General features: G+C 43.1%; 1 protein-coding gene across 1 annotated transcript in view; it reads right to left on the reverse strand.

Annotated features, from left to right (window-relative positions):
• Positions 1-21,776, reverse strand: part of LOC122797804 (SCO-spondin-like) — a 4,708,783-nt gene that overhangs the window by 317,060 nt on the left and 4,369,947 nt on the right. Inside the window, exon 107 of the mRNA XM_044066325.1 lies at positions 20,240-20,448. Coding sequence (XP_043922260.1) covers positions 20,240-20,448 — 209 coding nt within the window. The remainder of the gene's footprint in view (positions 1-20,239; positions 20,449-21,776) is intronic.

Raw genomic sequence — 21,776 nt, forward strand, 5'->3', positions numbered from 1 at the left:
TCCGACAGCAATCTCCTCGGCTCCGAGGTAGGGATCAGGGTCGGAGCCGATGCAGCCGGAGCCGAGAGAGAGGTGTGCTCCAAACCCAACGGAGCCGAAGACACACCAGCTCCCCCGGATCCGATGCTCAGCCCTCGGCCCCGAGAGCTCGGATCCGACAGACTCGAAGGCACAGTCGGCGTCGAAGCGACCAGAGCTATCGGCACCGACGAATCCCCGGTTCCGAAAGGGCCCGGATCCTATAACTCCGAGACCCAAAAATGGGTCGGAGAAGGAGTAATCGGAGCAAATATGGGGGCCGCGCCCCCCCCCCAGAGGGGGGGGAGGCAAGAGCACCCCCATCTGCATTTGGGTCTGGATGAATTGGCGCATCATCCGATCCATATCTGCTTCAGTGAGGCTTCTGGTTGATCTTGAAGAAGTCGTCGAGGTGGGCCGCGAGGGTCGCCTCGACGACCTCGAGGGAGACCGATCCTCCTCCTCCAGCTCCGGAGAAAAACGAGGTGAACGGAGCCGAGAGGGGGAGGATCCGTAGCCCCTCGAGGGAGACCTAGCCAGCTTAGAGGGCGGGGCTGAGGGTTGAGTCTCAGCCCGCCTTTTGTGGGACTTATGTCCCTTGTCCTTGTGTCTTTTCTCCACCGTAGTGGAGGTACCTGAATCCCCCGAACTCAAAACCAAAGAGGAAGGTTGAGTCCCAGGTTGAGTCGGGGGTCCAGAAGGCACGAGGGCTGTGGAGACAGCCTGTGCCTGAGAGGGGGAGGAAGAAGAAGCTGATTCCTGAGGCAACAAGCCCGCCAGGATCAGCTTGTTCTTCCTGTCCCTAATAGCTCGGGGATTAAAGGCCGCGCAGATTGTGCAGGCCGATGACAAGTGGGCCGCCCCCAAGCATAAAACGCACTGAGTGTGGCCATCCGCCGGCGAAGGCTTATGGCCACACTCAGTACATTTTGAGAACACCGCCTTAGGCCCTTCAGCCATAAACCACTCACACCAAAACACACCCAAATACTAAGAGGGGGGGAGGGTGAAAGGCGAGAACTAACAGAAAACTAGTTAGAAAGGGTGAACAAAGGTATCTAACTAACTACACTATCGATAACTAACCCAGAAAAAACTACACACTCTCACACAAGAAAAAGATTTTTTTTTTTACAGAAAAAAGAAAAAGGTTCAATCTCACCAAAAAGCCAAGGAGCTCTTCAAAAGTAGCTGCTTCAGCCGCGGCAAAAAATGATCTGGGGTAATGTAGCACATAGCAGGGGATTATGGGTAGGGGGAGGAGCTAGGAGCTCGGATCTTGTAGCTTGGAAAGCTGCCGGCTCGGATCCGAGATCGGATCCGATACCCACAGGTTGCAGAGCAAATGAAGTAACTACTTCAGATCTACACATGCTCTAACACAAAGTGTTGAACCTCTGCATGGCACAGAAAACTAGACAGACCTGAACCACAGGAAAAAGCAAGACACAACAGAGTGGAAGAAGAACAAAGAGGGAACAAGATGAATAGAAAAAGACGACATTGGTGTAACGATGGAAGGAATGGACGTACAGGGAGAACTGTACTTTGAAAAGAGAGGAGAGATGCCTGAAGAAGCCTATGGTATGAATGGAAAGAGACAACACACACACTAAGTTGATAGGGTGGTAGGACTAAAAAAAATGTAGGTGATCTCTTCTGTTGTATTTTGCATTATGCAGTTAATGCACAGCTGCATAACAAAAATAGAACACTGACAATTACAATAGAGAGTTAAGAATGTTACAAAAGCTCCATTCATAATAGATTTATGTGTTAATATGAAAAAGACATTGAACTGAAGATATGTAAAATCAAATACAGCATGGGTCAGAGACTAAGGCCAATTACTGCAATGAGACTGTACTAAGAATGAGCAAGGGACAATCTAAATGTAACAGTGATGACAGGAAGGGGGGCACAAGGGAAAGAGAAATTATCTGTACTGTAAATCCTAGCTCTGGGTTAGACTGTATTTGCATTAGAATATGGGACAAAGAGTCAAGGGAGAAAATTGTAGCACAGGGGATTAAGGCTATGATCTGCTAATGAGCTTCATCCTACAGTTCAGGGTTAGATTCCTTCAGTTCCTATTTGTCTGATAGTTCATACAGAGAACTAAAGCTCTGACCCTTTAATGAACTGCTTCTTTTGCCAAGGGTGTGGGGTTTGAGTATTTGATAGTATTGGTGGCTGAACAAGTAGCATACTTGCCTTTGGAGCTGGAAGATCAAAAAGGCCACAAAATCTAATCCCAGCAAAGTGAATGGATTCACTTTTCCATTGCTGACATTTCAGTGCAACATTACGGGTACTGCAGTCCTCAGTGTGCTGTACGTTGGATGAGATGTTAAACTACAACAACATTTATGTATAGGTGGAGAAGTGGCTCATCATATTAAGCCTGATTGGTAAAAAGCACATGGCAAAAGAAGCGGTAGAATGCCAAACGGCATAAAAAGTGGTAAAGAAACAATGGGAAGAATGATGAATCATTGTACCACCAAAAAAAAATAGGGACAGACAACCAAGAAAAGGAGGACACAATCAAAGTCTGGAGACAAAGAGTGTTCTACAGGAGCAGAAGAGAAAGAAATGAGCAAAGAACTTTTAGGTCAGCTCAGGAGACTGAGACCAGGGGATGGAAGGTCTAATAGTGGTGCAGGAGAGTGGGAAGGGTGAAGTAAACTAGGACTGATGATGAAAATCGTTAACATGCTACATATGGTGATTCTCAAGACCAATTAAAAGGAAAAGCCTGGAAGAGATTGTGGGGCAGAATAATACTGCAAGAAACCAAACTGATGGTGAGAGAAGGAGATAAGATAATAAACACAGACTACCTGAAGTGAAAAATAAAGTTCCAGACAGAAGGAGGACAGAGAGGTGTAGCCATAATATTTAGAAGACAACTGCAGACAGTAACAGCAAGGATGATGAGAACTGGAATAGGAAGATAGATCATTTGGCAGGAGAAAATAATGTTGACCAGGTGGACAATAGGTAATATTTATGCACTCAATAAGGATGAAGAAGATTTCTATAGGGTCTTTTCTTACAGTGGCAACAGGTAAAAAGGGAAGGAATAAATACAGTATAAATGGACTTAACTTCACCGTACAATCATATAAAGACAAAGTAAAAAAATGACACAATATTAGAATAATACAAGGCCTAGAGAGAGTTATGTCAGAAGGTGTGGAGTAGAAGGACATATGGCAGAAAGGATCAATATTCTATTGCAAGAGAGTAAACATTCACAAGAAACTGTCTAGTACAAGCAACCACGTTAGAAAGGAAAACAGGAAAGGAGGCAGCTATGGTGGAAATAGAGAGCACAATGATAGTGGAGAGGTGCATCTCAGATCATGCAGTGGTCGCAATCAAGATGGAGGGGGGACAAATAGAAAGACCAGGAGAGTAAGAAAGAACTGAGAGCTGGGTAAGCACAACACACATCAAAAATATGAGGGACATAGAGAAGCTAAGAGAACACTGCTGAGATGGCATAAAGGTGGCAGTGACAGGGGAAGGAGAAGGAAGGAAGAAAATAATAGGATAAACAAGGATGACAGGTGCGAGAGCAACATTTAGTGGAAATAGAAACATAGGGATATAGAAACAATACTAGACAAATGATCACGAAGACCTTAAGATACCCTAAGATGCCTAGCTATACACACATTTAAGAAAACACTTAAATGTCCATGCCTCTCTTTCAATACAAAGAAATGAATGGAAATAGGGAGCAGGATTGGAAGAACAAAATATCAAAGAATCTGCAGTTAGAAGGAAGGCTTACAATAGTTGCAGGCATAAAACAATGATAATGCAAATATTACTACAGAATTAGAGGGGAGACAACAGAAAGAAAGTTGGCAAAGTACAGACAGAAACTAAGACAGAAGAAAGTGAAGGAGATAAGAGATGGACAGGCTGATCAAGGAGGTCTTCAAAGAAAACTGTAAGAAAAAAAGGATGAAACTGAGGAAGAAGGTAAAATAAAAACTTAAAATGGGAAAAAATCAGGGAATTATAGACTAAACAAAAACAGAGGCAGGCTATATATTCAGATACAGCAATCATGGAGGTATGGAAAGCTGGGCGTCCAGATTGATTTCCCCTGGGGTTTTACAAATAGAGTGCACAAGAGTTATGGATGGTTCTAACAGAGGAATATGACAGAATTTAAAGAACAGGAAAAACCTCCAAATCCACAAGAATGGCAAGGGTGATAGTCATCCCCAAAGAAGGGGGGAAGGTGGTGAAAAAACTGATATAGGGAATTACAGACCCATCTCTCTGACACACACACACACACACACACACACACACACACACACACACACACACACACACACACACACACACACACACACACACACACACAGTGCTGGTAGGCAGACTAGACAGGATGTTACCTCAAACAGTACAGCATAGGCAGAATGGGTTTGTTAATCACAAAAAGGCAGAAACAAGCTGATGGAAATTTATGGAATTCATATATAAGGAAGAAAGAAAGGAGGAAAAAAATAAATTAACTTTGACATAAAGAAAGCATGTAATCATGGTAAGGAAGGAATTTCTGTGGGAGGTACTAAAGAGAGTGGACATGGGGAAAAGTTCAGCAGGTGGATTAGGGCAACATATAGTCATCATCATCATCATAACTCCTTTTCTCCTATTTTCTTCATGGGATCAAGATGTCATGTCAGCTGTTGCAATCTCTTTCAATTCAGTGCCACTTTCCTACATTCTTCGATAGTCATGTCTGACCGTCACAAGCCTTTTCTCACACACAATCTATCACCTCTTTGCTGGATGCCCTTATTTCCTCTTGCCTACTTCCTGTCTGTCCCAAATCTTCTTCACGAGATTGACTTCTACTTTTCTGCACATATATCTGAACCACCATAATCTGTTCTCTTTGACCTTCTTTGTAGTTGGAGATATTTTGGTTTCTGCTCTGATGTCCTCATTTCCCACAGTGTGCATACTACCATCTTTCTCAGGCACTTCATCTCCATCATCTCAAGCTTCCTCAACTGCTCTGCCTTTACAGACCAAGTTTCTTTACCATATAGTAGTACTTTTCATCTTGTTTGGTATTCTTCTGTCATACACTACCCCTGACACTCTGTGCCATTTGGCTGCAGCCACTCTTATTCTAGCTTTGACCTCCTCATTCAGGCTTCCTTTCACTTCATCCACCCCTCACAGATACTTGAAGGTGTTAACCTGTTCAACTATCTTCCCTTCTATCTCATTTCTCAGTCTCTTCATATTTGCCCCTCTTGCTGCCATTACAACTGTCTTATCCATGCTCAGTTTCATCCTTCAGTTTTCCATTCTACTCCGCTACTTTTTGCTAAAGTTCTTGCACAGAATCTGCCTGTAGCAACATCGTTTGCATACAGCAACTTTGTTGAACTGTCCCCTTCAACCTTTTGCTAATATGGTCCATAATCAGTGTGAACAGAAGTGGGATCACAGCTGAACCCTGATGCACACCCTCTCCTACTGGGAACCTCTCTGTGAGACCAAACACTGTTCATACTCGAGTCATTGGGTCCTTGTATATTGCATGCACTAATTCTAACAATGTTCCTGGGATTTCTAACCACCACACAACTGTCCAAATCAGCTTTCTTGGGTGATTGTCATATGCTTTCCCTAAGTATAGGAATGCACTGTTGGAGTCTTTCCTCATTTCTAGTTTCTTCTCAACTATATGTCTCACTGTAAATATTGGCTTGGTTGTTCTGCATCCTGATCTGAATCCAAACTGCTCATCTCCCATCTTACTGTCTACTACTCTTCATATTCGTTTATCATTTATCAATCCACCCCTCAGGAATTTTCATGCAGTGTGACAGGAATTTGATACCTCTGTACTGCCCAGAGCTGGGGATGTTCTCTTTGTTCTTATACACTGGTATTAGTGTGCTCATTCTCCAGCCATCTGGGATATATCCTTCTCTCCATACAGCTATGAGTACTCTCATGAGCCATTTTCGCCTATCTCAACCAACATCTTTTTTTCATACCTGCTGTGACCTCATCTAACCCTGCTGCTTTCCGTGACTTCATTTTCCTTAGTGCTGTTCTTACTTCTTTTAAGGTGGGTTCTTCCTCTTCTTTCATCATAGGATGTGTCTGGGACAGTACAACTTGCTTGGGTTTTCTTTGTTCAGAAGCTTCTGGAAGTACTCTTTCCCTCTGCCTTTGATGCCCTATGGACTGGTGAGAAGGTTGTTGCTGGCATCCCTTATGAAGGATGCCTGACTATCTTCCTTATCTTTCTGCCTTTGCCTTGCAACTTGATAGAGTTTCTTTGTGCCATCTACTGAGTGACTTTCCAGAAGCTGGTAGAGTGCCTCTAATGCCTTGTTCTGTGTTGTAGCAACTCATTTCTTAGCCTTTTTATAGCCAAACAGTATTCCTTCTTAGCATGGTCTGTGTTTTGAATAACCCACATTTCCTGCATACCTTCTTTCTTTTGATGATCCTGGAATTCTGCATTACAACACCAGCTTTCCTTATGTACCTCATTTCCATACCTGGCTCAGTCACATATCCGTTTTATAGTCATCACACATGCTGTTTTGAGACACTGCATTCTTCTTCAACTCCACCTATTTCCTCTTTTTCCTGAGGTGCTAGAGCACTGAGTAATTCCTTGAACTCCTGTGCTTTCTCTCCAGTCAACTTCCAGTTCTTCAGCCTAATCTCTTTTGACCTTACAACCTTCTCTTATCACTGCTTGCAGCTGATTGTGGCAACCAGTGGTTTATACTGTGAGCCAGCTGTTTCACTGGGGATGACTTTGCAACTGCTGATTCTGCCCCAGTGCCCTTTCCTTACCTCACTTTCATGGTGGCCACTTTTCTATATGATCTTGTGACACTCTCCTGCTAAAGCATGTGATGGCCACCATCAAGCCATTTGCCAGACAAAAGTCTAGAATGGTCTCTCCTTTATTCTTGTTGCACATCCATATGGACCCAGACAGTTCTCATATCCTGTTCTGTCTGGCCTGAGTTCTGTGTTCATGTTTCCTATTATCAACAAGTCCTACTTTCCTATTTTATCTAGTAGGTCCTGCAACTGCTGTCTGATTGCACTCATTTCCTCACTATCACAACCCTGCTGTGGGGTATAGGCTGAGATTATGAATAATGCCATTTTTTATACTAGAGTCTGACTGCCATGATGTTACTAATTCTGCTGACATCCTTCTCTGTCTTTTATATTTCTACTCTGTCCTTCTCCTGAGTATTAGACTCTGGATGCCAAGCCAATTGACTTTGCTGCAATGCCCTTCCATCTTGTCTCCTGGATACATGGGATGTCCAGCCTCCTCCTTTTTATCATGTCATCCACTTCTAGGATGGATTCTGTCAGTAAGCCTACACTAAGTATAGCAATTCTTAATTCATGCTTGTCAAGCTTATTGGTTTTATGTTCAGCTTTCATTTAACAAAGCTATCCCAAGAAACCCAGGGTGGGCAACTGACTCCAGATGGCCAGTAGCTTATTGACCCAGGGCTGGCACACACTGGCCAATAGAGGCATATCCATCCCTCCCACCGTTAGCATGAGTGCCTCACAAGGGTCGAGGGAAGCCGAGCCCTCAACTCACTTATCACTGGCAAATTACTCATACCCATTTTTGGCGACATTATTCAACACACCCAAATTAGGGCAACATATGATGGCCAGATATCAAAATAGTAGTGAACACATCACCGTCAAGAGGGGTAGAAGTTAAGAAAAGCACAAGACAGGTAGAAGTTAAGAAAAGCACAAGACAGGGACATCCACCACCTCAAGGATTGTTCACTCTTGTGATAGACAAGCTAGCAATGAAAGTAAGGGAAAAGCTGAAAGAAGCAGAAAAGAAAGAAGACAGATGTCATAGTTCCTCTTACATGCAGATGACAGCATCTATTATTGGAAGATGTGGACTTAGCCATTAGAGATGTGATGCCACTAACTGAGGAATCTGAAAGGGCATCAGGAATTAAATGTTGCAAGAAGAATACTGCAATACTGAGAATAAGAAAGGGAAAACAGATATAAAAAATTGGGGAAATTACAGAGGCAAAAATCCTGAAGTTACCTGGGAATACATATGGGCACTGCAGTAGAAAAGACATGAGTTAAGGACATGGAGATGATCAAAGGAAAGACAAAAAGGATGTTAGATAGTGGTGGCAGAAAGACACACACTCTTCTCAGGAAGGGTGAACACAGTCAGAATAACAGTACTTCCTTTTATACATGCACAAAGGAACTTTTTTTTATTAAAATAAAGAATAAAATACTGCAAGAGTTGTAAAAATAAATACATTAGTGGGAAAAGAAGGGAATTTTAGGGGGCTAGAATTAAAAGGGATAAGCTTAGACTGAGCACAAAAAAGGGAGTATAGCAGCTTACACATCTTCCCACTTATGCTCTGACAAGTAACACCATCTTCTAGGTGGGAACAGACAGGCAACAGCGTATACAACATAACAGGCACAGGACAGGAGTACGGAAGGTGGAGGACATCAGGAACAGATATGAAAAAGAGATGAAAGAACTGGAAGCTATGCTACTGGGATGAGAAAAGGATTATACTGTGGTGTATGGAGGGGGTGAGGTAAGAGGACAGTGAGAAGGAATGAAGGGGTTTGGAAGGGATACACATCTTGGAGGAGCATGAAGTGAAGTCAGGAGAAGAAGGCATGACATTTAAACCCTTAAAGGTTCTGGAGAAGTAAGGACTATCAAGGGAAAATGGTGAAGTTATTCAGTCTTAAGGGACACCTAGCCTAAAGAGAAAGAAAAGGAAAGAAAGAATAAGGGAAGGAAAGAAGGTATGAAGAAAAGAAGGAAAGCTCCTTGAAAGAAATGGAGGGAAAGGGAGAGACAGAAATGCAAACTAATACATCAACACAAAAGGAAGAAAATGCAGAGGAAGAGGGAATGATATTCTAAATAAACTAATATATGTGATGGATGAACAGTATAGGGGATCATCCTATAAGTACCACTAGATGGTATTTCACACCAAGAAGTCTGCAGAAAGAGGGGAGGAAGGGGAATAGGGAATGCTGCAGGTGTGGGAGGAAAAAGGCAAGAATTCACACGTACTGGGGATGCCCATGGGCACAAAGAAGTGTGGAAGAAAGCAATAAGCATACCAGAGAAAATATACAAAAAAGGAGGAGAAAATACATGGGGCTTTTGTATGCAGGGGATGGCACAGAACAGAGAAACATGGGAAGAGCAGGAGGTAAGGATACATATTAATGATACAAAGGTTGCTGGCTGCAGAAGTTAAAACAATAATAGCAAGAAATGGGAAGAGGGAGCAAGGGGTGGTAGAACAAAAATGACAAAAAAAAATCACTGACCTGATAACAAGAGGGCTGAGTTCTATGAAAATAAGGAAAAGGATACAGAAAGGATGGAGAAAGAAAGAAAAGATGTTATAAAGTACTGTGACACACAGATAAGGGAGGAAAATGTGTGGGGGGAGAAAGTAAGGATTGGGGAGAGAGAACAGAGGTGAAAAACAACTGACCACTGATGAAAATGAGGTGCACTAAGCATGAGGATTGCATGTGTATGTAAACGAAGGATGCCGGAATAAAATATACAAAAACTGTAATAATGATGGGTCTTGAGGCAGTCAGTGAGTCAAAGCAATTGGCCAGTGCTTTCAGTTGATCACACTGAAGAAGACCATTGTAGAAAGCCAAAGACAGTATGTGTTCAATTATTATTCAAAGAAGGGTCACTAAGGACTGCCATAGTGTTGGACATATTCAGCAAGATGCAAACACTAATTGTGTTGGGTTAGTACTCTACTGCAAGCCATCCTAGCTCACTTGATTCCAAAAGAAAGCTTCCTTGATTCCAGAAGCAGGACAAGCTATGACAAATTGTGGAAGTATGCTCCAAGTTCTCAAAGCCTGCTGCCCCTCATTGTACTGACGTACAGTGTAAGTATATACTGGCATAACAAACCAATTTGTACTTTCAATTTAATGGCCATTTAATTCAATGAGTTGTTCTGGCATTGTTGCTAACTTCTATTGTATGTTGGCATGGTAACTACAGGCATTACAAGAGGAAATGGCCATATTCCTGCTGATGTTACATGGTGGAATGTATGTAATGCCTTCAGTACCACAAATGACACACAGCAGGAGCATATCAGCCTGATAAAGATGCATTCTGATGTCCAAAATTACCTCAGCACACAAATGTAGCAGATTCCTACAGAGTCTATATCACATCGTCGTACTTGTATAAGTTTGAATGATGTAATATCAAACCCAAAAGTCTGAAACTGCACAATAATGAACACACAGAACAGCGATTTTTTTCCCAGGGGAAAAAAATGCTGTTCCTTAACAACAAAAAAAAAAAACATAAACCTTCAACTAAAACTAAAGTGGGAGGCTGTGCCCAACACACACACCCTACTTAAATATACCAACTCTGAGATCGCACCACAGTGGAGGAAATAGCAAAGCCCCGAAAACGGCCCACCAATTTTTTTCCCTAGGAAAAAAGTCAATGTGCTGTGGCTTCATTATTTTTGCATTTCGGACATTTGGGTTCGATATTACATCGTTCGAACTTATACAAGTTCGACTATGTGATACAGACCCCTTCCTACACAATGTCTGTACACAGAGGCTTGCTGCACAACAAACATACAGATACAATCCTTACTTGCTTCCAGTAATGCTTGCAGTACTACTGCTGAGATACAAGAAACAGTATGATTTGCACCATCCACAGACTATATCAGAGCACTCACACTGAGATCTACCACAATTGGCCTATGTCATGACTAAGTATATGGAATAACATGCCTTATATGGCAAGAAAATCCTATGTGTAGATTCTGGCATTAGTCCAGCCTATCATAGGAACAGTCTGATGCTTCGGGTTAGGCGTGGGACCTACTTGGCAAGAGATATCTTTCATATTGCTTGCCCACTGTTTTTGGAATCCAGTGCACTGAATATTAAACACAAAAGTCAAAACAATGACAAGCAGGGTTACAACCTGGCCCTCTTTATTCAGAAAAGTCGCTACTTGGGCAGTTGGGTCCTATGAAAAAACAAGAAAAATAACAATTGTCTTGAGATTTTTAGGACATAAGTTTCTCCTACAGTTGCATAACATCATTCTGTGTCTGAAAGATCTTCATATTATATAAAGCAACAGAAGCAACTCAAATTCTACAATAGAGCTTTTATTTTATTTTATTTATTGTTTGCAGAAAGGTGAAGACCAGTCTTTCACACTAGTTATAGATATAGTTTGTCCAGGAGAATCTCATCTTTCCATAAAAATGCCCCAGTTTGGGCATTTGAAGCAGTGGCAGTTTTATTGACAAACTGTAATATGTTCAGAACATTCAGATTCATTACATTAGTTCCATATAATATACCAAATAAAAGCACAATCAAAAGCATATAGAATAGTATAGTATAATACAATATAGTATAGTTGTGTTGTTGTTGTTGTTCTTCTTTCGGCTTTTCCCAGTTAGGGGTCGCCACAGCAGAACTCCGGTTTGCTAATGATTGGCAGTAGATTTTTACGGTGCCAATGTGCCAGCCTGACGCCCAACCTTCAACAAAGGCACGCCCATTCACGCATGTCTTTCGAATGCCACTCAACCACGGGGAGGACAAGCAGACTCCACACAGAAGGCGCTCCAGCCGAGAATTGAATGGGAGAACTTCTTGCTGTGAGGCGGCAATGTTACCGCTGCACCACCTTGTTATAAGTCTTAAATAGGCTACGTATTTCTATACGGTCATCAAAAGACAGGAAGACTGAAAACGAGGGTGTGTGTGTGTGTGTGTGTGTGTGTGTGTGTGTGTGTATATATATATATATATATATATATGCATAGACACACACACACACACACACACACAAGTATTGCAAGCATATAATAACGATAAATAGATTACTATAGCCAGTTTTGGAAAAGTGCTAGATGCAGAATTCAAGAAACATATCCTTGGCTACTGCAATGAGAGATTTGTTCATTTTATTCAATCTCTGATCATCATCTTCTTTTGGCTGTTCCCGTTAGGGGGTGCCACAGAGGATCATCTGTTTCCATTTCTTCCTGTCCTCTGCATCTTGCTCTGTCTCACCAACCACCTACATGTCCTTTCTTACCACATCCATAAACCTTATCTTAGGCCTTCCTCTTTTCCTGTTACCTAGTAGCTTCATCCTTAGTATCTTTTTCCCAATATACTCAGCATCCCTCCTCAGCACATCTCCAAACCAACATAATCTTGCCTCTCTGGCTTTGTCTCCAAACCTTCCAACCTGGGCTGACCCCCTAATATACTTATTCCTAATCCTGTCCAACCTTATCACACCCAGTGCAAATCTTAACATCTTTAACTCTGCCACATCCAGCTCAAACTCCTGCCGTTTTGTCAGTGCCACTGTCTCCAACCCATATAACATAGCTGGTTTCACTACCCTCTTGTAGACCTTCCCTTTCACTCTTACAGGTACTCGTCTGTCACAAATCACTCCTGACACTCTTCTCCACCCACTCCATCCTATCTGTACTCTCTTCTTCACCTCTCTTCCACACTCACCGTTACTCTGAACTATTGACCCCAAGTATTTAAACTCATCCACCTTCGCCACCTCTACTCCTTGCATCCTCACCATTCCTCTATCCTCCCTCTCATTCGCACACATATATTCTGTCTTAGTCCATCAATCTCTGATACCTGCTTTATTTGATTCAGGTCTGTTGGGGGCAGATGCTGTTCTGGGACATTTATTTCAGTGCTTATTTTGTTTCTTACTGATTTCTTTTATTTTTTTCTATGGTGTTTGACACTATTCTATTCATCTAACAAAACTGAGCTACTGAAACTTGATTTACTGTACATAACAGAAAAGATAAATGCACAACTGCAAGTTAAACATCGGCAATTTCTTGGCTACTAAAATCTAAATAACTAATTACAGGTTAAGTAAACATTTATATGCACTAAATAAAATTGCAAATAAGAATAATAAGAAAGCTTTCACAAAAGAAGTAGGACTCTGAAGTAGTGGGATAAAATTACCTTGACAACTTTAGAAGGCAACATTTTTTTAGAAGACCTATAGCATTTATATTTTTCCTGGAATCCTGATACTTTTCATAAACGTGTTATACACATAGCAAGATACTTTTTATTCTTTTGATGTACATATGCAGACAGACATAGCTGCAATGTCTTAGGCACTGTTTCATCCTGATGCTGCTTTGATAGGAGTTTGTAGAGCTTGAGGTTTTCTGATCACTTTTCTTTTCATATTCATAATTGCAACATAACCCAATTTTTATGTGTCTAGTTTTTGAGGCATTTTTCCAAAGAGAAAATAAAAAGAAGTTATGTTCTTACCATAACGTTCCATGTGGAGTGTTCATCTCGCCTTTGTTCTTACACACGGGTTCGGAGTCGATCCTCGGCTCCGAGTCGGCCGCATAGCAAAGCTCTGCATCTTAGAGAAGCTCGAGACCAGGCTATATCCCACAATCCTCCCTGCCATTACTCAGATCTAGTTTGCAAGCAAACCAGACTAACAATAACCCTGAGGTGCTAAGGCTACATACTGCCACAAAAAATTCAGAGACACCATCTCACTGACAAATTAACTAAGGGTAACGAAATATACCCGGAAGAGGTAAAGACATGTGGACCAGACTCTAGTCCTACTCGTTCTTCCAAACACGTGAGGGAGGGAAGGGGGGGAATGTAAGAACAAAGGCGAGATGAACACTCCACATGGAACGTTATGGTAAGAACATAACTTCTTTATGTGAGAGTGTTCAATCTCGCCGTTTGTTCTTACACATGGGTAGCGTCCCTAGCTCTGTCACCCTGACTGACTCATGGAAGAACGTTCCTGAGTACAGTGGAACCAAAAGATGTCCTGTCTTTGGAGGCTTTGTCAACCCTATAATGAGCGATGAAAGTATGTGGTTTAGACCACGTGGCTGCTGCACAAATCGTGTCCAAAGGCAGGCGAGCTGCATGAGCCAAGGAAGTGGAGACGGACCTAGTAGAATGGCCTTTTGGTTTGGTGGGCAAGGCCTGATTTGACTTAGAATACACAAAGACTATACAATCAGTAAGCCATTTAGAAAGCGTACGTTTTGTAACTGCCATGCCCTTTTTATTGTCTGCAAATGCAACAAAAAGTTGATCTGTTTTTCTGTAGTCTTTAGTCCTGTCTAAATAAAATCTGAGCTGTCTGTGGATATCTAACTTGTGCAGCATATATTCCAACTTGCTGGTATGGTTCTTGAAGAAAGTAGGGAGTTCAATGGAGTGATTAATATTTATGACAGAACATACCTTAGGAAGGAAGGACGGATTTGTTCGTAAAGAAATTCTATCTGGGTGAAAAATTAAGTAAGGCAGTTTAATTGACAGTGCTTGCAGCTCTGACACTCTCCGAGCTGAAGTAACCGCTACAAGAAAAAGAGTCTTCCACGACAGAAACTTCAGGAGGCAAGAAGAGGCTGGTTCGAAGGGTGGCAACATTAGTTGTGACAACAACAAATTTAAATTCCATGGGAATAAAGGGTCTCTGACGGGCGGTCGAAGATGGAAGGAACCTTTCATAAAAGCCTTACAAAGCCTGTGGGACATAACAGAAGAACCGTCCTCACCAACATGGAAGTTGGATATGGCCGCCAACTGCACTTTTAGTGTGGAAGTAGAGGCTCCTTCGTGGAAAAGGATGGAAAGAAATTCTAGAACTTTATGTAAAGGAGCAACCAGGGGGTCCAAGTGTTGACTAGATGCCCAGTACACAAAGCGTTTCCATTTACTCTTGTAGAGTTTTGTGGTGGAAGCCTTATGAGAGGCAACCAAAATGCGCTGAACTGCCGGAGAAAGTAGATCAGACCTGGCTAGGCGGGGAAGTGGAGCAGCCAAGCTGCTAGTTTGAGGGATAGAAGAGACGGGTGAGGAACTCCCGACGAATGTGTCAGTAGATCTGGTACTGGGTCCAGGATCCACGGTTCCTCTGTTTGATGGGCTCAAGAAAGGGGAACCATATCTGTCGAGGCCAGAATGGGGCTATGAGTATAATTGTCCTTTCCAGGTTCATGGCTTTCTGAAGAAATTTGGGAATCAAGGGGGTAGGTGGGAATGCATATAGGAGACCCGGGGCCAATCGTATCAGTGCGCCCCTGGGGACATCCCCTGGAGGTAGAAGGGCAAAATAGCTTCTGCATTTGGTATTCATCGGGGAGGCGAATAGATCGCAGCAAGGCTGGCCCCATTTGCGGAAAATTCTTTCCGCCACTTGTAGTTTGAGGGACCACTCGTGAGGTAACAGGATGGCTCTGCTCAACCTGTCCACAATGACGTTGGATGACCCCGGGATGTGCATTGCTATCAGAAAGCGACCCGTGGACTCTGCCCATTGCCAAATTCTCATGGCTTCTCTGCATAATGGGTAAGATCTGGTTCCCCCTTGTTTGTTTATGTACCAGACTACAGACATGTTGTCTGTCTGAACTGCTACTGTTCCTAAAGGTAGGAGGGTTTGAAAGTGTTGCAACGCCAAGAACACCGCCCTCATTTCCAGAACATTTATGTGCAGGTTGTACTCCATGTTGGACCATTCCCCTTGGACTGTTCTTCCCTGAAAAAGTCCCCCCCACCCTATCAGGGAAGCGTCCGTGGTTATAGTGGCCGTCGGATTCGGTAGAACAAATGGACGACCCATAGTGAGATCCTGGCTGGACACCCACCATGAGAGGTCTCGCTTGCAAGAATCTGTTATCAGAATCTCGTGCGTTAGGGGTAACTGCTGGAACGACCACTGCGTGAACAGCAGCCATTGGAGGAGCCTCATGTGCAATCTTCCCATGGGAATCGCAATCAGGGACGCTGCCATGAGTCCCAAAACCTTCAACACCAATTTGGCCGGGGCTTTCCTGCATTGCAGCAGAAGAAGAACCTGTTCCTTGAGGGATGAAGCCCTTACTTGAGGGAGCTTTACCAATGTTAAGTGCGTATCTAGGTCCGCTCCGATGAATGAAATATGCTGTGAGGGCAGTAAGACAGATTTTTTGAAGTTTATGGAAATCCCTAGGTGGGAACAAAGGTTGACTGTATAGTTTCTTGCTTGTATGAGGAGACGCCCGGTGGTGGCGGTGAGGAGCCAGTCGTCCAGATAGGGAAACACCCGGAATCCTAGACATCTCAAGTGAGACGCTACCACTGCCATGCATTTGGTGAATACCCTGGGGGCTGAGGTGAGCCCAAAGGGCAGGGCTCGAATTGAAAATGACTGGCTCCCAGCCGAAGCGCAGGTGATCTCTGGACGTTCTGGCCATCCTGATGTGGTAGTACGCCCTTGAGATCTATCGAGCACATCCAGTCGTCCTTCTGCAAAAATGGAAGGATCGATTGAAGCGTGAACATCCGGAACTTTTCCTTCTTCACGAAGGTATTGAGATTGCTGAGATCCAAAATGGGTCTCCATTCCCCTGTCTTTTTCGGAACTAAAAAGAACCTTGAGTAAGTTCCGGATCCTTTTTGGTCCGCCGGGACTGGCTGAATTACTCTTTTTTTGAGCAGCTTTGAAATTTCTATTGCTGCTTGGCCTCGCAGACGGGGTGGCACATCTGGAGACCTTCTTTGTTGGGGTGGAGTTGACATAAGGGGTATTTTGTATCCTCTGGTTACAATGCTTTTTACCCAGGAGTCTGAGGTGAGAGTTTGCTAGGCCTGTGGGTATAAAGCCAAGCGACCCCCGACCGCCTCCAGAGCAGGACAGTCGGGCCCCCATTCAGGAGTGCTGGAAAGGCTTACCAGGGATAGTATCCCTGTCGCCTTGGTTCTGCGGACCCCCTCTGCCGCCAGGGTGGCGTCTTTCATGTCTGACCCCCTCTGCCTCAGGGGGGGGTTCACTCTGTGTGGCCTGGAAAGATCCCTGAGTTCTACGGAACCACATTTTTCCGCCTTGTTGCCCTTTGGGGTACAGTCTGGATGGAATGGAAAAACGGACTCCGACAGCAGACAGAGTCTTTCCTTCCTGCTCACACCGAGTTAATGTCTCTTTCACTTTTTTTTTTCACAAAAAGAGTGGCACCATCAAAGGGGGCGTTGGTGAAAGAAGACTTGAAGGCTTCCGCAAAAGAGCACAGCCGCATCCAGGATTGTCTTTGTAGAGCAATCGCTGAAGCTGCGGCCCTACTCGACCCTTCAGCCGCATACAAGATGAGCCTCATGGACGAGTTCACTACGGAGGTAAGGGTGTTAAGTTGTGCTGTTACCTTATCTGAAACAGCAGCATCTGTGTTACCCTGGAGGGTATCTCTCAGCTCCTTGATGAGATCCCTCTGTAGTCGTGTAAAATGTGTCAAATAGTTTAGCGAACACATGGAAAAAGTCGCTGAACTAAAAATGCGCTTCCCGTATCTGTCCATAGTCCTAGAATCCTTATTAGGAGGATGAATAGAAGAGGAAGACTCCGACATCTCCTTTTTAGTGGCTGCGGCCACCACCATAGCGTCAACCAGGACTCCTTTAGTGAGATAAGTCTTGTCCTGGGGAGCGGTAATAAATTTACTTGGTTTTCGAGGGACCGGTTCCACTGTGTCCGGTGTCTCCCACGCCCTTTGAGCAATCAAATCCATTAACTCATCGAAGGGTGGAGTAACCCAGGAGGTAGAAGGTTGAGCACCAAATGCCTTCAGCAACACCGACTCATCCTCAGTGGGGGCTAGGGACTGCCAATCACCCCTCTGTTTTAATATCTCCAAGATGTCCGCAAATGAGACATCCTCGAAGGGGGATTTTGGGGATCCCTCTGACTCATCCAAGTCAGTGTCAGAAGTTAGAGATTCCTGTGGGGAATCTAAGTGCCTCCTCTTGCACAATCTTTTCCTCGGAACCTCATCGGAGGGAGATTCCAGTGAGGCCTCCGAGGAACAGGGGGCATCCTCTAGGGATGGCTGAGACAATGGTGCTCCACGCTTTGGATGTGTCGTGGGAACAGAAACAGAGAGCGGCTCCTTAAGGGAGGGAGAAGACCCGTCCGATGAAGTGGTTGTCTGTGTAGACAAAACCTTCCTCATAAGGTCAAAAACCCCTGAACCTCGGGTCGAAGACTCCCCCGGTTCCGAAGAACATGGAAGAATCCGAGACACGGGGCCCATGGGTCTCGACCCTGAGGACGGAGCCGAGCCGATCTGCGCCGAGGCCCTGAGAGGGAGAGTCGGCACCGAAAGGTCGGTACGACTCTCGGTCCCGGAACCAAGGAGAGATCGTCGACTCCGCGACTCACCTATAGGTTCCGATGGAGTCGAGGTAAATGGTGTCGATCGTGTAATGGACGGTTTCGGCACCAAGGGCTCCACTATCATCGGCTCATCCTCTTCCGGCTCCGAAGACTGGATGGGTCTCAAAGGAGGACCTGTTGGAGATAAGGGAAGGCCTTCTAGTTTCGACACCAACTGGGAGGAAACTGCAATCAATTTGGAAAGAGCCATGTTCTCCATAAGTTTCTACACGACACGATCCACATCAGTATCAGATAATGGTCTGGAAGATCGGGTCGAAGGGGCCGAAGATGGCACCGACCGAAAAATAGACGGTGGCGGTAGTTCCGACACTGGTTCCAAGACCTGGGGCTCAGTGAGAGACAAACGTTCGACGCTCGGCCCCGAAGTCTGTGGAACCGGCGAATGAACTTTAGAAGATGTACTCAGAGCCGATGACATGGGCTCCGACATCTTCGACCCCTTCGAGGACTTAGAAGCCTGGTCAGACTTGTCCAAGGCCTCCTGGAAGGCAGGCTTAAGAAGTCCCCTGTCAATAAGTTTCCTGCGTCTATCTGTCATGACCCTCCCACTGAAGGAATGGCAAATAGAGCAATCCTCTTGCAAGTGGAGAGGGCCAAGACAGTAGACGCAGGAAGTGTGGTTGTCAGTGATGGACATTTTCTGTCCACACTGACACCTTTTAAAACCAGACTTGGCTTTTTCAGACATGTTAATTAGAAGAGAGAATTTAACACTAGCTAATATCAGGAAGAATTAAGCTATAGGTTAAAGAAGGGTAGGCCCCAAAAGGGAAACCTATAAAAAAACTAACTAACTACAATATACACAGACACACACACTATAGGATAGAAATAAATTATCAAAAAACTATAGGAATATAAGAACTGTGACAAAAAAAAGAAGCTATCTTATCTGTCTAACAGTTTTCTCTGGTCCGAGCTCTCAGAACGATGTGACCTGTTGCAGCGGCAAACTAGATCTGAGTAATGGCAGGGAGGATTGTGGGATATAGCCTGGTCTCAAGCTTCTCTAAGATGCAGAGCTTTGCTATGCGGCCGACTGGGAGCCGAGGATCGGCTCCGAACCCGTGTGTAAGAACAAACGGCGAGATTGAACACTCTCACATAGGTAGTTAACAAAACCATTACGTATGAGGGTTGGAAAACTATTCAAGAGTAATTAGAAGCAATCATACACTACCTGTTACCTGTAAAACACCTGAATTACTTAGTAATACGAACTAAAATTTAGATTAATTTTGCCCAAGTGGAATATGTACCACAAAACAGTGGCAGACATACATTTTAATAAGCACTCCCCCCACACACTGTGTTTAAATAAAGCTACACATAAAGATACTAAGTTTATGACATAATTTAGGAACAATTATTGCAGCACTGATCAGCTGATGGTTATCAGAAAAGGTATGCAAGAGGACAGAAATAAACAAATGCTCTCTCTCTCTCTCTATATATATATATATATATATATATATATATACATACATGTGTGTTTGTGTTTGTGTGTGTGACAGAAAGGGCCCTTTGAATTTATTTAGCTTGTTAAGATGAATAACGACAATATGCTTCACTCTTACTTTAAAATAAATAATAGATAATTTGCACTGCCAAAACAAAATCTGAGGCACATGGAAGCTGTAGCCTGTTTATTTCTGCCATAAATAATATTGTTAATTTTTAATGTAATTCTCATTCAGTGTGGAGAAAAAGCATTACATTTTCATTCTTTCATTTATTTTTTTTCTGCAGTACCAAAGAGGATTGTGAGTGCTAATTCTGTGTTCCTTAAAAAAAATGAAAAGTTTTATACTTCAGAAAACATTTGCTCTGGTTTGCGTTTGTACTTACTGGATACACTTTGTCTCCAACGATGCACTCACAATGCGCAGCTGTTACACAGTGCCCACTGCTGTTCCTGTACTTTCCAGCTTCACAGATGCAGCCCTCTGGATGCAATGAACTGCAGTTTTTTGGCAAATCCACATAAACTTCTTGACATGTACGCTCACAGACAGCAGCCTCAGAGACTCTCTTCCACCTCTCTCCCACTGGACACTCTGTAAGAACATAACATCTGGCTAAGTAATGAAGGCTTTGGGTGAAATATTGATTCTTAACATATTATTACAGATTGAATTTTGTACTAAGCTATCAATTAATTTTGGAGCATGTACTGAAAGAAAAGAACAAAACTAACAAAACAAGAAAAAAATTGCATGTAATGCTAGTGAACCTAACAATGTAAACTGTAAGTATTCTGTATACTGTTTGTATACTTTTATTTTTATATAAATATTATGTGATATATACAAGTTGGTAACAAGCCAGTTTTTAAGATAAAGAATAATAAGAAAGATTTTCAAAGGAAATATCACTATTTTTGAGCGTAAATAAAAAAAAGGTAGCCATTTCTTTTTCATCTGTAGTAATTCTAGCTATTATACAAATCACAGTGGTGGCTACGTTATAAACTGGCAATCTGAACAGAAAGAAAGCCAACAAACAGCATAAATGGCTACTAGTTCAGGGGAAAGTCAGTGAATACGGATGGGAAACAAGTTCTGTCTATAGAATATAACAACAGGCAAAGGTAAGTCATATTTTACTGGTGAATATAAATCTGATAGGTTAGCTAACTGTATGTATAGCTTACATGAAATGTGCTCATATGCACAAGAGGCAAATAGATGGCGGATGCTAAAGGAAGCAATTTAGAGAATATTGCCCTTACTTCTTCTATAAAAGACACCTGTGATCACATACTATAAAAACAAAAGGTTCCCTTTTTATCTTAAATTGATCTGTGTACAAACATTGTCCTTGCTTCTACTATAATAAAAAAACAACTATGGCCAGGAGCCAAGAGAAAAAATGTTCCCTTTTTATCTTAGCTTGATTTGCATCTTCTTTTACTATCTTATCATGGATATGCATACAAAGTATCCCTAACAATATAAATAGGTGTCACAATTATTTCCTACTTCACAATGAACCTGCACTTAGTACAGAGGCAGTTAGTCCACAGGATTAAGGCTTTAAGCTATTATGAGTTGCTCCCTGTAGGCCAGGGTACAAGGTTTGAGTCCTACCCCACCTCCATCTGACAACTATTTGACTCTGAAAAGAACATAACCAGACAGTGCTTCTGAGTTATGCCTGAAAAGCAACACTTGTATCCATTGGACTTACCTAGTTAAAAATTAATAAAGAAATGGCCTGATGGGGATGCCTGTTCTGATCACATTTTGCCAAAGCTAAGCTTATTCCCTCTCACACTGTAGTGTGTGACAAAAGATTATGGCAGTCTACTAAACAGCATTCGTTAGGCTGTTCTGTCCATGTACTTAGAATGGTAGTGCTAAGGAATGTATTTCTTCATTTCAGA

The sequence above is a fragment of the Protopterus annectens genome, chromosome 3.part1 (genome assembly GCF_019279795.1).
Source record: "Protopterus annectens isolate FY-2018-M chromosome 3.part1, PAN1.0, whole genome shotgun sequence".
Classification (NCBI taxonomy): domain Eukaryota; kingdom Metazoa; phylum Chordata; order Ceratodontiformes; family Protopteridae; genus Protopterus; species Protopterus annectens.